The sequence below is a fragment of the Halictus rubicundus genome, chromosome 18 (genome assembly GCF_050948215.1).
Source record: "Halictus rubicundus isolate RS-2024b chromosome 18, iyHalRubi1_principal, whole genome shotgun sequence".
NCBI classification, from domain to species: domain Eukaryota; kingdom Metazoa; phylum Arthropoda; class Insecta; order Hymenoptera; family Halictidae; genus Halictus; species Halictus rubicundus.
In genome coordinates, this window is record NC_135166.1 from 3,231,129 (window position 1) to 3,249,181 (window position 18,053).

An 18,053-nucleotide genomic window follows, 5' to 3' on the forward strand; every position below is an offset into this window, starting at 1 on the left:
AATTATTCAAGGAGGGAACAACAGAGAGAGAGAGAGGGGGGATGGGGGGGAGAGGAGAGACAGAGTCAAAATTCTAGCTATGATAATTCGCATGATGATTCAGAGAATCTTACCATGCAAATTGATGCGAACAAAGTGGGAAAATTAATTGGAAAAAGTGGGACTAAGATTAGAGAACTTCAAGATAAAACAAATACAAGAATTCGTGTAAGTATTATTAACTCGAAGAATCAACATTTTGTTGAGTTTTTGTGCTTTATCATAATGTATTAAATGTAATTACAATTAATTTCGAATTTATGAAAACAAAATAAGAGTAAGCAAAAGTAAAAAAGATTACTTCATTATAGGTTGATAGTTCGAGTGGAAATTATGCTGCCGATGTAACTATAATCGGCTCGAAAGAAGCACAAGAACAAGCTAAGCAACTAATAGAGGAGTTATTAAATGATTCTTCTTATGCAATGTCAAAACCAGCAGAACAACAGAGACAACAAAATAATGCACCACAAATTGATTTTAGTAATTTTGACTGGTCTCAAGCTAGTCAAAAATGTGTAAGTTCATCTTTTATAAATCCTTTGTAACTTGTTCATTCGTTTATGTGTGTTATAATATTTGTTAGGATGAGTTTCAACAAGAAAAATGGTCAACACTTGCTCCTATTGTTAAAAATTTTTATAAAGAGCATCCAGATGTTGCTAAAATGACAAAAGAGCATGTAGCTCATATCAGAAAAACAAATAATAATATAGAAGTCAGGTACATGTTCGATGAGAAAGAAGACCATACAGAAGAGTTACATGTACCCAATCCTATTGAAACATTTGAACAGGCCTTCGAAGTAAGTGAGAACATTTATAAATGAATATTTAAAAAAAAAAAGAATATGTTACTATGCTAAAAATACTATGTATCAGATTTATCCAGATATACTTGAAGAAATAAGAAAGCAAGGATTTACCAAACCAAGTCCAATACAATGTCAAGCATGGCCTGTTCTTCTTAGCGGTAAAGATCTTATTGGTATTGCACAGACAGGCACAGGTAAGTTATTTAAACATTTAACGTTACAACAGAACCTCGATAGTTGCACAATAATGGGACTGAAAATAAACGCGAGTTCTGAGATTTCTACAATCAATGAAATCACCATGAACCTCGTAAGATCTCCTGCTTCTTATTACAGTTCCAGTAAGACCAGAATCTACAGGGGTTCACGCTATTACTAGCCAGAATTTTTCTTGCAAATAATAAATATTAGAAGAAATTGAAAAAGAAGAAAGTAATATTATTTCTGGTAAACTTGTTGATGTTACTTTTTCCTCTTGGATTTTTTTCTAATATTTATTATTTGCAAGACAAATGCTGGCTAGTAATAGCGTAAACACCCTGTATATTTGTTTGTCTACTGTGGTTTATTAATTTGTTTATTCAGAATTAAGCAATCATTCTAGGCATATGGTGATAGAATACAACAGATAAAGTTTGTTTGCAGGTATCAAGGTTGCAACTATCGACATTGTTTTGAACCTGACTTTACCAAATGTAATAACGATCCTTTGTCTGATTAACAACGCGTATAGGAAAAACGTTAGCATTTTTGCTACCAGCTTTGATTCATATAGAGGGACAAGAAACGCCACGATCACAACGGAATGGTCCTAATGTTCTTGTGATGGCTCCAACAAGGGAATTGGCATTACAAATTGAAAAAGAAGTGAATAAATACTCTTATCATGGTATAAAAGCGTAAGTAACAAATGAGTACAAATTAGATACAGTTTTTAAAATAATTCACGATTTTTCATATTACATATGTACTAAAAATTGTATGTATTTGAAGGGTATGTGTGTATGGAGGTGGTAGTCGTAAAGAACAAGTCAACCTAGTACTACAAGGAGTAGAAATAGTTATTGCAACACCTGGCAGATTGAATGATCTTGTCGAAGCAAATGTTTTGAATGTAACATCAGTCACATATCTTGTGCTGGATGAAGCTGATCGTATGCTTGACATGGGGTTCGAACCGCAAATTAGGAAAACTTTGTTAGATATAAGACCAGATCGACAAACAGTTATGACAAGGTATATAAAGTATAATGTTTGAGGAATTAGATTAATTTATTTGGTTAGTTCATATTATTTATTGATATTTCAGTGCCACATGGCCTCAAGGTGTTCGGCGTTTGGCTCAGTCTTATATGAAAAATCCAATTCAAATTTTTGTTGGATCTCTTGACTTGGCTACTGTACACACTGTAATACAAAAAATTGACATTATTGATGAAGAAGATAAGACAAATATGGTTAATAAAAATCCTTGTCATCATACTATACCTATCATGCAAGTATATAATGCACAATCTATCCGGTATATTAATATTCTTTTATTTTATTAGATGTATCAGTTTTTCCGTGGAATGGGTCCAAAGGATAAGGTTATAGTATTCTTTGGAAAAAAATCCAGAGTTGACGACATAGCTAGTGAGTTAGCCTTACAAGGTGTAAACTGTCAGAGTATACATGGAGGAAGAGAACAAGTTGATAGGGAACAAGCGCTGGAAGATTTGAAAACTGGGGAAGTTCAAATACTTCTTGCAACAGACGTTGCCAGTCGAGGAATTGATATCGAAGATGTCACGTATGGTCACTTTTCTATACTATTGCGTCATTTTGTCTACACAAATATTTTAGTATTTTTGATACATAAAGAATAAAATATTTCTAGGCATGTGTTAAATTATGATTTTCCTCGAGACATAGAAGAGTATGTCCATCGAGTTGGTCGTACTGGACGTGCTGGACGCACAGGAGAGAGTATAACATTCATGACAAGGCGAGATTGGGGTCTTGCTAGAGAACTAATTAATATCTTAGAAGAAGCTAATCAAGTGAGTTTTTGGTGGATGATGAATACAAGAATATTGCTTCAGATGTTTATTATATTTCTTCTTAATATTTTGTATAATGTCCAACCCTTTTTAAAGGAAGTTCCTGAGGAATTGTATCGGATGGCTGAAAGACATAATGCTTGGAAAGAAAAACGAGCACAAGAAAAGCAGTGCGAACGGTTAGACAGAGGCGATTATTCAAACAGAAGAAGTAATAGAAGGTGGTAGTTACTTTAAACAGTATTTGCATCGACTATGATACGCACCTTTGTATCTTCTTAAAATTACTTCAAAAGAATTCCGAAATTTTTTTTTACATTTTTTCACATATACCATTATCTTTTTCAGTTAAAAAGAATATGAATTGAATAAAAAATTCATTTTTGGAAAACTTATTTTTTTCTAACTTTATTTATTCATTTATGTTTTAACTATTGTTAGCATTCACAAGTAACATTTAGTTTTGAAATTATACAAAATTATATTTCTTCCAATTATAATTCACTTAATTCTTACTAAAACTTGCAATGGGCTTAAAATAATACATATTACATGAACAAATAGTAAAACTAATATCATTAAAATCTTTTAACCATATCACACAATTGTAATGTTTTATTCATACAGTTTCATTACTATAATAATCTGGTTTTGTGCGACACATTTTTAAACAATTGTGTTAATACAAATCTGCATCATAACATTGGTATTAACATAACTTTCGCTGTACTTCTGTGATGTATGTACTCAGAAGAATAATTATATGTTATGACCCTGAATGACCTTGAGTAATTATAGTCACTGAATTCCTAATAAAAAGGACTATCATCACGGGTGTTTATAAGTGGGTGGTCCCATTTAAAAAATTAAGGTGATTTTGAGATCTCCAAAAAAAAAATAACATACAAACAAATATTTTAATGGCATCATTAAACTATTAGCCTCATTAAACCATTCAATTTTGTCCTTAAGACATTTGATGTATCCTTAAGTTAGTTGTTTCATCCTGTATATATAGCTATTCAAGCATACATCCGTACAAATAAAAATGTTAACATACAAATTTTTCTTATTTAAAACAGAAGTTAACACAAACGTAGAAACATTTAGTGAAAGCATAAAAGGATTGTACTATGAATAAATAATTTCCGATATGCTAACAAAAAGTAATAAATTGCTTTTCAACAAAGAGTTACTTAATGAAATAATTAAATAAATTACAGAGAAACAAACTTAATTAGTAAGATAAATGATTTTTCTATGTCCCTTCAAGTTTTTGTCATTTTTGTCGTTTTATTAAAAAAGATATAAAGTTCATACCAATCTTTAACTATAAACTTTAAAGTTTCGAGTTTTTGTATATTTTTCAGCAAATATTTTTCCACTTAGTGTTGGGATTGAAAATGCGATATCATCCAAAGACATAATATAACCATAATAAAATTGAGATCTAAAATATTTAAAATGACATTAGAAAATGATCAAATGTTTATACGTATTTTATAAAAGTCAATATTTTATACCTTAATATGTCAACCAGTTTAGAAGCGATGCCTTGTTTACGATGTTTTATTTCAGTCCATAGAACATTTATCCCACATTTTGCAGGAGTACTTTCCGCCGTACAACAATCCAATTCCATTAATTCAGGAATCATACGATGCGCGGTAGTTATATGTTCCGCAACTAAAACCCCCAAGATAGTTTTGTTTCTGATGTACAAGTAAACCTAAAAATTAAGATAATATAGAACATATACATATGAGTAAGACAGAAAGAAAATGATTAATAGTAACTTTTTTCTGTTCATAGTCTGATAATTTTGTGTCAACTAATCCTAAATCTCTGTCCACATATGTCAGCACATCCGCTATCTTGTTCCAATATTGTTTTGGATCATTTGGCTCCACTAAAATAACTCTGCTCATTGAAAGAGGATCTTCCATAATTACACGTTCTGTTTTCCAGCCCTGAAATTCAAAATTAATAATAATAAATAATAACAAAAAATTATATAATAAACGTTTTATACCTATAAATATAAGCACACAACTAATACCGAAAATTTTAGACATTTTTTATTATTATGATAATTTAAATGAGCATTTTCATCTTCAGGATCACCAATTTGATATACAGCACCACATTCTGTACACTGTGTTGCACCAAAATGTTTTTGTCCTGCATCTAACTGATATTGATTCTCACTGCCATTCTGCTTTATCGATAACTGCCAGTTTATTGTACTTTTCGTATTATCTATTGATTTTTTATCAATGTCTCTAAAATAATATAATTCCATTCATTTTTTAAACATAAACATTAAAAAATATTTTAGTATGTATAAAAGATTTTATAGCACTTACTCGCATGCTTTACTAGATGAATATCCTTTGTTAAATAATGGATAATATTTTGGTTCTTTTTCTTCAATATTATTTTCATTCTTATCTAAAGAAATATTCTCGAATGTTAATGGTGTAGTAATATCCTTAATATCCATAGTTGATGTCATGTTACTAAGTTCGTTTGCTGAAGACATTGTAACATCATTCACAACTGTTATCAGCTTTGTTGGAGAAATATACCCAATATGTTTATTAGTTAGTGTCTCCATTGTGTCATAGTCATCATCTGCCCAATCATCTTCTAATGCTTTCAGTATATTTGCGACTTCATTTTTCTCTATAGTATTTTCTAATTCAAGATCGTCCACTGTTAAATCAGTCGTGTCAAATGAAATGTCCATCAACTTTGGTCGTTTATGCGCTTGAGAAATAGATTGTAATTTCTCTTGATTTAGCGATACCTTACTATCTGGTGTAACCTTTAATTTAACGTTATTATTTACTATTACCACAGCTGATTTATTTTTCTGTGAAGATCTTTTAATTTTAAAGAATCGTTTATTGTGTTCAATTTCTGGTGATGGGGATCTGTTAACTGTTATTTCAACAGGTGCTCTAGTATATCGTATCCGATTTATTCGAAAAATTTTGTTCTGTACATTTATACTACTTTGCTCAATATCTTTTATACTATTTTTTGTAGCATTGATTTTATTATCCTTTGTAGTATTTAAACTACGTTTTACTTTTCGTTTCCTAATTCCATGAGATACTCCACTATTAAGTCCTCCTATCGTGTGTCTTTTCTGTGGTTTTCTATTATAATGCAACTGTCCAGAAAAAGTTCTTCTTTGATTCTGTTGCGGTGATAAATTAAAAATCTGATAATTCTTTTCGGAGTCTGCATCAGGTTTACTATAAAAACTGTGTGTGCTCAGTGACAAGTCTTTTATTTTCTTTTTATAGCTATTAATAGAATCCATAGGTTTATATTAATTCTTTTAGTTGTATACCTTAAAAATAGAAGAAAAAATGAATAAATAGCGCATTCAAATGTTCATAAAAATATATACAATATTAAACTATAACATTCTGTATTGATAAGAATATAGAAATGATATAAATCAACAGTGCTAACATTAATGTAGATTTTACAAATATCAATATGTTTGCTTTTCCTAAATCTCAGTTAACATTATGAGTCAATAAATACATGAACGAAAGTGTAAAGATATGTTCTAGAGTAATAAACATATTCGAAAATTAAATATTATAGAATTGGGAGATGATATTGTGTACTATCAATAAAAGTGCATAAAAAACGTAATAACTACAGGAAATAAAGAAACTAACCTGTAAAAGTACCAAAAAGTAAACCTTGTAGTGTTGTAAACGTGAATACACTTTCACAATTGATTGTTTCTGTCAACTTTTTAAATATTTGAGAGTAGATTTTGTCACGAACCTATTGCCATGTCACATTTGCTCATTTCCATAATAATAACAGAAATAATATAAACTGAATTTGAAAAAACAGATAAAATTAGTCTACCAAACTACTATAAGACAATTCGAAGCCGTTAAAACATTTTCTCTATCTTCACTCTGTTTTCGCGCTCTTTTAGATATATGTATTCATGCATCTACCAATCTACAACTGTATGGTACATAGAAGGCACATGGCACTAGTGATGAGATTTTGGTGCCAGGTTTTCTCGCGCATGCGCGACGATTTTAGCGTCAGTAAAGTAAAAAGTTTGCTAAAATGGGGTACCTTGGTCACCCCACATAATTATGCAAGATTTGTTATAATTTGATTTTGCAAAAAGGAATGTATGACATGTGTATGTCTCTCAAATATTAATAATAATTTATCAAAAATTCGTAGCATGATTGTCTCCTCGTCTTGTCCTGGATTCTTCGGGTAGTTTCCCCCCAATAATAGTACCCCACTACTTTCGCTATAATATAGATACATTACTGCTTTTGGACGCACATGCGCGAAAAAACATCCAATCCAGAGTGGTGATATTGTGCGGGTTTTTTCGCGCATGCGCGTCCAATCTAGTAACGTATTTATATTATAGCGAAAGGAGAAAGCATGTAGTAGGGTACTATTATTGGCGGGAAATGATATAATTGCATCGCATGATATAATTAGGAAAAGATTTCTCGGGTAATCGGCTTTCCGATTTATCTTTAATTATTGGTATATTTCAATTATTTTCGTGTACAAATGTTTGCAATATAGGTATACATTGTACAAAGCTGCTTATATGAAATTCCAGTGATTCAAACAGTACTATCTAAGAGTAGAGAAAAAGTAGTCGCTATTTCGTTAAAATGAACCATAGAAATATAGAATCATAGAAATTCTAACGTAAATGTTTAATTAATCGTTTGCTTTATAGCTAATTCATAAAGTACAATGTCTCCAGAAATTCTGATGGTATCAATGATACTCGGGTCACATCTGTATTTGAATTCACAAATCATTTTGTCATTCAGCCATATCGTGTAGGTATCGAATTCACCACGAATTCTGTTAAACGAAAGCAAAAATATTTAACATCTTGGAAAGTATCAAGTTTTCTTCGTCAAATTCAAATAAAGACAGCAAAGCATACGTTAGCAGAAAATTACGACCGGGCATCCATGATAAATGTCCTTGATGTCTTTCTTCATGTCCCCAAGATCCGTTTGACCAAGAATTCATTACCACATAGGGCGCGTTGCTACCATACAAAAAGCGCGGATTTAAATGCAGTGGAATTATAGGATGAGGATAGATCACTTTTCCGTTTTGCAGATTTACGATAAATCTGTGAAAAATCAAAGAATATTTATAATTAATAAATAACTATTATTATTATTATAGAACGGGAAACTTACGAATGAGGGAGAAGTTTCAATCTTCCAGCTACAAACAGTATGGTCCCTCTCTTGAATTCAGTTTTAAGCTCCACAGTGATTGGCACATTCTATACAGAGAGAGAAAGAGAAACAGTATACGGACCTTAATTTCGTTTATATAAAAAAGACCTAGCATGCAATAATAAAAAGAACTTACGAGAAGCTCAACAAGCGGTTTATCGACTGTTAAACTCAAAAAATTGCTCGATTTGCATATCTTTGAATCAGGGTAGACAAATAAGTCAAGTTGTCGAAATCTGGCATCTTCCAGTGAACCGTTTATTTCGATGCTCGTTATATCATCCAAAGGCATTCTGTATGAAAACGCACAAAAATGTTCGCCATTTACCGCCACCTATAAAAATTAATCTGGCTTAGACAGGTTTTTAAAAATCTTTGATGCTATATAGGAACCAGATATTAATTAAACGTTTGCCTGAAATGCATTGACAGTGCAAAATATTAAAATGTGAATATAAGAGTTGCGCCGAAAAGCTGAGTGACCAGCAGGAGAACATGTTTCCTCTTCCTCCCAAGATCCTTTGTATTTCGTATTTCGTACAACGTATCCTCTATCCAATCGAGCATTGAAATGTAATGCAATGTTACCTGTTACTTTGCATAACAAATTTATTGAAAACCTACAATGTTTTAAATAGTGATTAAAGCATAAACAATGTATTATTTTTGTTATGCTAATTATGTTTTTGTTATGATAATTACCTTAATGCATTTGGACAAATGTAACCTGTAACTATTATAGCCGTTGTTGGCTTAAGACGCTTCAAAGGAAACGGTTTAGATTCATTCTGGAACAGAATATCGTTTTCCTGTATTACTGGACGAATATGACGATCTCTTTTAGGATATTTATATCAGTATATTGCAAGGATATAGACGCCAATAATGCTATCATCTAATATTTTCTTGTAAATAAAAAATTGATAGGAAAATGTTCCCACCATTCATTATAGAATATTAAGAAAAACATTTAAATAATAATTTAAACATATCAAAAATATGATATACCAGTTACTTTATTAAATATTAATAATAATATTTAAAAAAATAACGTCCTCGCATCGAATCAAAATTATTGGTTTCGAGAGCAAAACTCATCATCCCTTGCGGGGATCGAACCCGCGACCTTTGGATTAGAAGTCCAACGCGCTATCCTCTGCGCCAAAGGGACTACGTGAATCATATTCTTTTAGAGTACTAATGTTGTGCAACGAAAATCTATTAAAGTGATCATATCTTTAATTTTTTATGGACACAAGATGTGCATGTGCATACTTTGAAAACATGAATACTTGACATATTGGAAATGCGTACATAGAAACTACTCAAAGTTTGAATTCGAATCCTCGGCATTAGTCTCCATGAGAATCATTTTTCTTTGGATGCAGCCGTTCATCTTGATTTTAATACGAAATGATCGTTCGTGCACCTGTATTTAAGAAGATGGGGATTGAATACAATGACCGCTGAATTAGATGTGTAAATGCATACGGTTTAGAAAAATCAATGAAAAGATAAAGTCCGCAGTAATACGTGTGATTGAAAATGTTAATGGACGTATGTTCCACGAAATCTTTTATTGTCGTCTAACCTGTAGATGTTTTCATCTCGGTACATTAAGTTTATAGTATATAGATCTGCCTGAATACCAATTAAAACAAATTAAAAAATCTATATTTTCTATCAGGTTTTGACAAATGAAGAGGATAACATTAAAGTCTGATTGAAGTGATAGAAAATGTGTACAAATGTAAAATTTGTTACGACCAACATGTGCAGGTTTTGAGTGCATATTCGACTTTATTAAAAAACAATACATTTTCTCTTAATGGTTAATCATATGTTTGATTAGTTTTATCTGGAAAAGGTATGCTCGAATGTACAATATTGAAATCATGTTCTCAAATTGTAGTACGAGTAATCAGTAGAGCATATTGGAGTAAATACGTTTATTGTTGGAGTTTATTTTTTAATGTATTCTTCAATCTACAAACGGTTGACAGTTTTATCGAAGAATATTTAGAATTCCAGATCTTATCATATATTTGACGCTATTCCGTTTATTGTAATCTGATTCATAGTTTACAAGGCCATTTAATCGTTGAAATAGTTGATACGTGGAATAAAAGATGTAGATGCAAATTTACCGATATTTTTATGTTGTTTGTGATATACAATATTTCTTAACATATTGTTAGTTCGAGTAAAAGAAAGGTTAGGGACAAAAATACCAAAATTTCTGATTCATAAATCTATGTTTGCATTTTCTATGACCCAAATTCTTCTATCGTCGGTCGATACTTACTAACGGTATTGTGTCCTCGTCGACAAACGAAAATTCTCGGCGAGCATTTTCTCTTCTTTGCACAATAATATTATCTTGGTTTGCAGACATACTTTCTCCCAATCTTGAAGAATGATTTATTCGATCATTACGCTATTTCAGATTCTGTGCACATGCATGTGAGCCGGATTGTAAAATATTTAGCTGAGGTGTGGTTATTGGATATATTTAATATACCTTCTATATCTTTTTGTGAAGAATATTTCTCAACAAGTTTTTCATTACATATATAGAGCGTGTCTGTTTTATCTCAATTATGGTGAAGCAGATTTCAAAATCAATTTAATTTTTCCAAATAGAATGTTATACTTTTGTCCATATAATGCGATTTTAAATGAATTCAGCGATGTGTTAACAAAATCATTTTCTTTCATGGAAAGTCTGTCTGCTAACAATGTTTGAACTTTATGTGTATATAGTAAAAAAAAACCATTATTGTTTTCCATAAAATTTAATTTTAAAACTTTCAAAAAGCATTCTCAGAGTATTAATAAAATTTCATACAACATAAACATTATTACATATATAATTACATACTGTTAATAATATCATTATAAAGAGTTTATAGTTTTTGATAAATACCTTAGTTCTGTTTGTTTTGTAATCTCTCTAGCAGTGTTTGACCTAGTTAATGATTAGTAAATTCTTTGTTTCTTACAACTTTGTAATGGGTACTTTATTTACAAGTAAAAAAGTGTGAGAAAAATAACTCCAGATATTTCTATTAACAATTTCATTCGACTAGACTGCTTTTACTTTTATCTTCTTAGAAAAGGAAGCTGAGTTTCTTGTTAATAAAATATATTGTTAACTAGAATATAGGAACATGAGAAGTTTCCACATAAATTTAATTGTCTTCTCCTTTTGATGATCAGTCGACTGTTATTAATAGTATGATTTTCAACAAGTTTCAGGCAGTAGGTACTTCTTCAAGGAAGTGTGAATAATTTTTGATTGTTTACTGGCAAAAACGACAAATTACTTTCTAGAAAATTACGTAAATATGCGAGTTATTAATTTAATTTTCTAGAGACATCTTTTCTTTCTATTACCTCTTTTTTCATCTTGTGATGGGATCAATTCGGTGACCATTTTATTTGTAAAATTACTCACGCTTTCTCAAGAATAATATGTTTGTCTATTAAAAAAAAAAAAATTTTTTTTAAAACGACCGTTAGTCGTCAGCGTAATAAGCAGAAACATAAATAAGCCAGCAAATGGTAATTTAAATATCTCGTGGTTCATGGGGCGCGGGAAGTCGTTGCCATGAGGGTTCAACACCCCAAATTTCACGGGCATATTCAGCAATTGTGCGATCTGAAGAGAATTTTCCAGACGAAGCAATATTATGAATTGCCATTTCCACCCATTTGTCTTCGTTCTGATAGGTTTTGCTAACGCAATCTTGCATCCGTATGTAGCTTTCATAATCGGCAAATAAGTAGAATCTATCCCAATTGAGTAAGACGTTGGAAATGTCTTTAAACTCGTCTGGATTATTGGGGCTAAAGAAACCACCCTGGATTTGATCAATGCATTGTTTCAATTCAGGAATCCTGTTATAATAATCATGCGCATTATAGCCTTTTCTTTGCAATTCTTCTACTTGCTCGACCGTCATGCCAAAGATGAATATATTTTCATTTCCCATTTCTTCAGCCATTTCGACGTTGGCACCATCCAATGTACCGATTGTTAGGGCTCCGTTTAACTAAAATTGCAAATAAAACGTTCGCAAATAGATGCTGACTAAGGATTATCTTAATGAACAAAGGATTTTTTTTTTACCATAAACTTCATGTTTCCTGTGCCGGAAGCCTCGGTACCAGCGGTTGAAATTTGTTCACTTAAATCTGCCGCTGGAATAATCTTCTCTGCCAACGTAACCCGATAATTCTCCAAAAAGATCAGCTTCAATTTGTCACCAACAATTGGATCATTGTTTATGACGTTACCCACACTGCATATCAATTTTATAATTTTTTTTGCCAAATGATAACCCGGTGCTGCTTTTCCTCCAATCATAACGGTGCGCGGGACAAAAGGCGCAGACGGATCTTTCTTTATTCGATTGTAGAGCGTGATGACGTGCAAACAATTCAGTAACTGTCTTTTGTACTCGTGTATCCGTTTCACCTGTTTTTTTTTTTAATTGTTTATTAGCATTATTATTATTTGCTTATGGCGTGGAAACTGATTTTAACGCAATCAACTAAAGTGTGTACCTGAATATCGTAGATAGAAGCGGGATTCACTTTAATGCCGTATTCCTTTTCAAGTAATTGCGCTACTTTTAATTTATTTTCTTGTTTCACTTTAATGATGCTGCGTTGGAAGACTGGATCTTTCGCCCATTGTTTAAGTTGTACAAGTTGTTCTAGATGTACTGTCCACTCGTCACCAATTTTCTAATAATGAGAAAATTAAAATTTGTTACTACAAAACGTAATGTATTATACCTTATTGTTCGACCAATTCTTCAAAATTAAATATCAAAAATTGTGATAGCTAAATTATATGAACTTGTTTAAACAACGTTATGCAAGTTAATGTTATCTTTGCTTACTTCTTCGATGATATCTGACAGATTCGGATTGCACAAAAGAAGCCACCTTCTTGGTGTAATACCGTTGGTCTTATTCTGGAACTTTTCAGGTGACATTTCGTAGAAATCTTTAAAACTAGAAGAAAAAGAAAAGTTATGGACCTCCTTAATATACCGGTTTAAAATGTAAAAATACCTACACGCTCTTTTTCAGAATTTCTGTATGTAACGCCGCAACACCGTTGATAGCGTGACTACCAACGATAGACAAATGCGCCATATTAACTCTTTTTTCACCCTCTTCTTCGATTAAAGACATGCGTCGAAGACGATCCATATCATTCGGAAACTTGGCAGAAACTTCTTGTAAATGTAGGAAATTGATGTGGTAAATTATTTGCAAATGCCGAGGCAAAATGCTTTCCAACATGCTTGTTGGCCATCTTTCAAGGGCCTCTGGAAGCACTGTGTGATTGGTGTAAGCACAAGTCTTGGTTGTGATCTCCCAAGCCTTTATGTCAAAATAATTTGTTGTAATGATTCAGTCGATATTATACAAGACATGCTACAAGAAAACAATTTACTAATAGTAACCTTTTCCCATGGAAGACCTTCAACGTCAATAAGAATCCTCATTAGCTCAGGAATGGCCAAAGAAGGATGAGTGTCATTGAGTTGAACAGCAACTTTTTCAGGGAACAAATCGAAGTCCGTTCGGTGATGTTCCCTCGAACCAAATTTGCTAGATTTATATCTATAAGTAATAATAAGAATATAATAAATAATAATACAGATTTTCAAACGAGACATCAAAGAAAAGGAAAACATATTTTTATTAATATACGATTTTCCTTATTTCGAGGCTTAGTATGAACTGTCATTGCTATTCCCAGGGTGTTAAACAAAGAAATGTTACATACGAATATGTACCTGCGTATTATGTCTTGTAGAGTTGCAGCCACCATGAAATATTCCTGTTTCAGACGCAATTCCTTTCCTTCAAAGAAGTTATCGTTAGGGTACAATACTCTGGTAATGTTTTCTGCCAAGTTGCGATCAATTACGGCTTGGACATAATCACCGTCATTGACTGCAAACAATATTGAATATTTACTAAAACATTTATAAATATTCTATCTAAATCATTGTTTTGAACGTTAACTAATAAAGTGGGCTTACAAAATTGAAGATTGAATTCAACTGGAGATTTAGCAGACCAGAGTCTAAGTGTATTTACTACATTATTTTTATATCCCGGAACTGGGTTATCGTAGGGCATTGCAAATATAACCTGCAAAAAAATAAGTAATACATATTAATGTATGAGAAAATATTTATTACACGGTAGGTCCGTTTTAAGTGTCTACATGTGATTATTTTTATAGGTATCAGAAATATAAAAAAGTATATCAGACGAAAATTGTAGGGTATCGTGGGAGACATATCATGATGATAATTGTCACACGATATCATACAACTCTTATCCCAAGCATTTTTTTATATTTCTGATACTTATAGAAATAATTGGCTATGGCTTTATTTATTTATTTATGTAGCCCATACCTGTGTATTCACCCATTTCTTCCCCTCTGGGGTATCAATAACTTGTCCATAAAAGTTTACAGGGAGCATAAACTCGGGTCTTGCCTTCTCCCATGGGTTTCCATATCTCAACCAATCATCTGGTTCTTCTACCTGTTCTCCATTTTTAAGTTTTTGTGCAAAGATTCCGTACTCATATCGAATACCATATCCATAAGCAGCTAAGCCCAAGGTGGCCATGCTGTCAAGGAAACAAGCGGCAAGTCTTCCCAAACCACCATTTCCTAGACCAGCATCTTCCTCAAGCTCTTCTAGTTCTTCAATATCTAAACCCATCTATATTGTAGACAACGAGAAATAGTTTTTATTAACCGCCCTTGTTATTTACCGATTTAGTCTCTAGATAATTAAAATTGACCTGGTACATGGCTTCATCGCAAGCACCTTGAATGCCTAAGTTGATCATAGTATTTTGGAGGGTTCTTCCCATATAGTATTCCAAGGAGAGGTAGTAAACCCTCTAAGACAGAATGCATTATCTTGTTAAAAGCAATTTAGAGTTGATTGCAATGTATTGTGTCCTGTTAAGAAACTTAAAAGTTGATAATAATGTTTTGCATGTTTCATTTAATTCAATGCTCTAATTATAGTCAGTACGGGAAAACAAACAAGAAGGAGACATTGAACTATGATTCATCCAATTAAAAATCCCTAAGTTTGTATCACAAATAATGACTCACAACATATTTCTGTAAATAAAGTTTTATTTTTCGTGTTCAGTGATCCCGTTGCGAAATCAATTAATATAAATCTTATCGTAGACGTTTCGATCGCCCTACGATTAAAAATAAATTGGCACTCGTTTTCGAATGAGAGTTGACGTCAGCAGACGCGGAGAGAATTCATTTTTATTACGGGACCGAAATTTCTATGTAGCAACATGGACACGATTATATTTCGAAACAGAAAAGAATTATTTTTGTGTTTTAATACTTAGAGTGGTGAAGTACGTATTATAAACAATTCAGGAGATCGTAAAACTTTTAAAACTTCAGGTTGTTTACTAACATGATAGAACAATAAACATTTTCGTAATAACGCGGGACTTGATCCAATACTATTATATCCAATAGTATTATACGTGAGTTCTCGGCTTTTAATAGGTTCGCATCGCGTAATTTCCACTAAATGTCTATATTAATTATACTTATTTTCAAAGCATAACGAACATTAAAAAAGAGATATATAACTGATTTTAAAGAAAAAATTTCAATATCTGTTTTTTAATACTCAATGCATTAAAAATAAGTATAATTAATATAGGCACAATAATTGGTACCCCCATAGTAATTGGGTCCCTTGCCCTAGTAACTACTACATCTTGAAAAAAATCTAAGTGTTCAATACGGAAGCAATCTTGGATTATTTGATTATCTTTTCGCCCACCCTTCAACCTCCATCTCTATCTCAAATTATCTGTCTGCCTCTTCACCTACTCAGTTTATATCTTTTATTGCCGTCTATTTCCAACCGGCAATAAATCTAACTGGTCATTCATTCGGTTCCATTTCCCATTTAATTCTCATAATCGTTAACTTCTCATTATATAATTGCGCCTTTCTATTTGTTCAGCGTTCCCAAAAAATATCCTGTTCGTTCGATTCGACCGTTGATAATTGTCTGCCCATGACACGGAAAACGCGCGATTATTGCAAGACATTAATCGACACAATAACCCCGCAAATAGTCGATAAACAATTATTAATAAATGATCGATATAATTGGAATGATTTCAAAAATGAAATCTTATCGTGAACATGGCATTGGGAAAAGAATGGGGAAACCGTTTGGCTTGAGACCTCGGGGTGAGCCGATGGTAAGGCCAAACAAAAATAGCCGCTGCAACGTGTTGCATTTCTATTTCAAAGGTTCATCGCGATATAGGATCATTCTTGCATAAATAGTATTATGCGTATGTTCGTGCATGTAACTTCATACCATTGCGAAAATTTCACGGACACTTTTCGGCCCGATTTAATATTCGTTCGTTTCTTTCATCGCGGAGCGTAATCTTGTCTAACAAATGAACATTATCGTCTGTAGAAGAGTCTTAATATAATTTCAAAAATTTTTCCAGTTAGTCGAAACGTTCAAAGGTGAAGGTCATTGATAACCGCAGTTGTTCCTTAATTTAATGATCGCATAACTGCAAATTTATTCGACAAAAAATTACCCGCGCTTCTATTACCAACGATACTACGGAAAGTCATTGACCGGATGCATATTACATACGTGTTATCAACAGACAACCTAGCGTAATCGAGAAATCGTAATATCTTCGGAGATCGACATTTATCACGGTAAAGATATACGAAAAGATAATTAATCATTCAATTTAATTAAATATATAAAAGTATATAATTAATTATTTATTCTACATAACAAATCTAAGGTATTATATTTTTCTTTAATACACGATTATAAGATATATCAGGTACGAGGAATTAATTGAATACTATTAGCGAAGATCATAGAACAATTCTTTGATAGTGTTTCATATACAGCACATATGAAAATAATCATAATGATGCTAAATAAATAGTGCAAGTAGTAGGGAAGGATACATTGAATGCGCACATACATGTACATATAAAGAAACATACCTTCGGGTCCTTCTCGTAATAGTACTGCTGAGTACGTATCCATCTAGACACTAAGTTGTCCTTGACGCTATGTGCCAGAGCGAAGAAGTAATCTCTGCTTGTTGCCACATTACGATCTTTCACGAGTGTATAATGCAAATGTCGATTGAACGTTTTCTTAAAGTTTCCAACGTTCTCGACATCGACGATACCTCGCACGGAAATCTGCTTTCTTTTCTCATGATCCACATCTGAAGTCGACATCTCCGTTCCGTTGCGTTGTTCGGGATTCAAGAGTTTTGAACTCGGTATTGTTTGATCTGCAATTTGTACTCTTGTACCTTGTTACGGTAGTACGCGGCGATATTAAAATAATCAGCTGTGACACTCTGATCGAACTTACTCTCGCCGGCGTGAATTTACAACTTTTTATTTCAAGTTTGTTGTTGCATCAATTCTGATGAATGAACAATACGGTTTTCGGTGCGGTTCTTCGCAGGTAGCGATCCGACAAGCGAGATCTATTGCCTGCGTTGTCGATTTCGGAGATCTTTAGGCACAAAACTGACCGGTACTTTCCAATACATCCGTCGAAGCCGGTGCCGTGATAGACCAGCACACTTATGCTACCCAGAGACGAATAACACGCGCATCTTTGGCAAGTTTGAGGCGGTCACCTTGTGTTAAGGTCGCGCAAGCGCACGGCATACAATTCATTTTATATCACGTGATTTTCGGTTACACTACCGACCGGATTTGGTGATTTAAACATTTTTTCAACGAGCTATACACCCCATCTATAT

The 18,053-nt window shown here is 32.6% G+C and overlaps 4 protein-coding genes and 1 non-coding gene across 6 annotated transcripts; 1 reads left to right on the top strand and 4 right to left on the bottom strand.

The window, feature by feature from the left end:
• The first annotated feature begins 49 nt into the window (after nt 1–49).
• LOC143362917 (putative ATP-dependent RNA helicase DDX43) lies at nt 50–3,888 on the top strand. Its single transcript, XM_076803426.1, has 10 exons — nt 50–207; nt 351–557; nt 626–844; nt 921–1,047; nt 1,587–1,752; nt 1,847–2,089; nt 2,163–2,310; nt 2,404–2,645; nt 2,733–2,895; nt 2,992–3,888. Exons 1-10 carry the CDS (start codon nt 115–117, stop codon nt 3,121–3,123), a joined length of 1,740 nt encoding a protein of 579 aa, XP_076659541.1. The 5' UTR covers nt 50–114; the 3' UTR covers nt 3,124–3,888.
• Nucleotides 3,889–4,216: 328 nt separating this feature from the next.
• Nucleotides 4,217–7,004, bottom strand: Eco (Establishment of cohesion). Of its 2 annotated transcripts, none has more exons than XM_076803427.1 (6): nt 6,597–7,004; nt 5,262–6,256; nt 4,955–5,177; nt 4,692–4,865; nt 4,419–4,624; nt 4,217–4,345 (listed from the first exon to the last, which is right to left on the bottom strand). In XM_076803427.1, the coding sequence occupies exons 2-6, from the start codon at nt 6,224–6,226 to the stop codon at nt 4,222–4,224; spliced, it is 1,692 nt and encodes a 563-aa protein (XP_076659542.1). In that variant the 5' UTR covers nt 6,227–6,256; nt 6,597–7,004; the 3' UTR covers nt 4,217–4,221. The 2 variants fall into 2 exon arrangements, with proteins under 2 accessions (XP_076659542.1, XP_076659543.1); XM_076803428.1 differs by lacking the exon at nt 6,597–7,004 and adding an exon at nt 6,382–6,576.
• Nucleotides 7,005–7,423: 419 nt separating this feature from the next.
• Nucleotides 7,424–10,578, bottom strand: LOC143362963 (galectin-8). The gene is made up of 7 exons (XM_076803513.1): nt 10,483–10,578; nt 8,880–8,965; nt 8,593–8,797; nt 8,314–8,511; nt 8,136–8,224; nt 7,871–8,065; nt 7,424–7,785 (listed from the first exon to the last, which is right to left on the bottom strand). The coding sequence occupies exons 1-7, from the start codon at nt 10,570–10,572 to the stop codon at nt 7,632–7,634; spliced, it is 1,017 nt and encodes a 338-aa protein (XP_076659628.1). The 5' UTR covers nt 10,573–10,578; the 3' UTR covers nt 7,424–7,631.
• On the bottom strand, nt 9,276–9,348 carry Trnar-ucu (transfer RNA arginine (anticodon UCU)). The gene has a single exon. It is a non-coding gene; the product is annotated as a tRNA-Arg (tRNA).
• On the bottom strand, nt 10,114–17,916 carry Glyp (glycogen phosphorylase). The gene is made up of 12 exons (XM_076803512.1): nt 17,654–17,916; nt 17,272–17,570; nt 15,027–15,128; nt 14,630–14,944; nt 14,246–14,357; nt 13,997–14,156; nt 13,661–13,820; nt 13,267–13,577; nt 13,088–13,202; nt 12,747–12,929; nt 12,310–12,657; nt 10,114–12,232 (listed from the first exon to the last, which is right to left on the bottom strand). The coding sequence occupies exons 2-12, from the start codon at nt 17,512–17,514 to the stop codon at nt 11,747–11,749; spliced, it is 2,535 nt and encodes an 844-aa protein (XP_076659627.1). The 5' UTR covers nt 17,515–17,570; nt 17,654–17,916; the 3' UTR covers nt 10,114–11,746.
• Between the last annotated feature and the right edge of the window lie 137 nt (nt 17,917–18,053).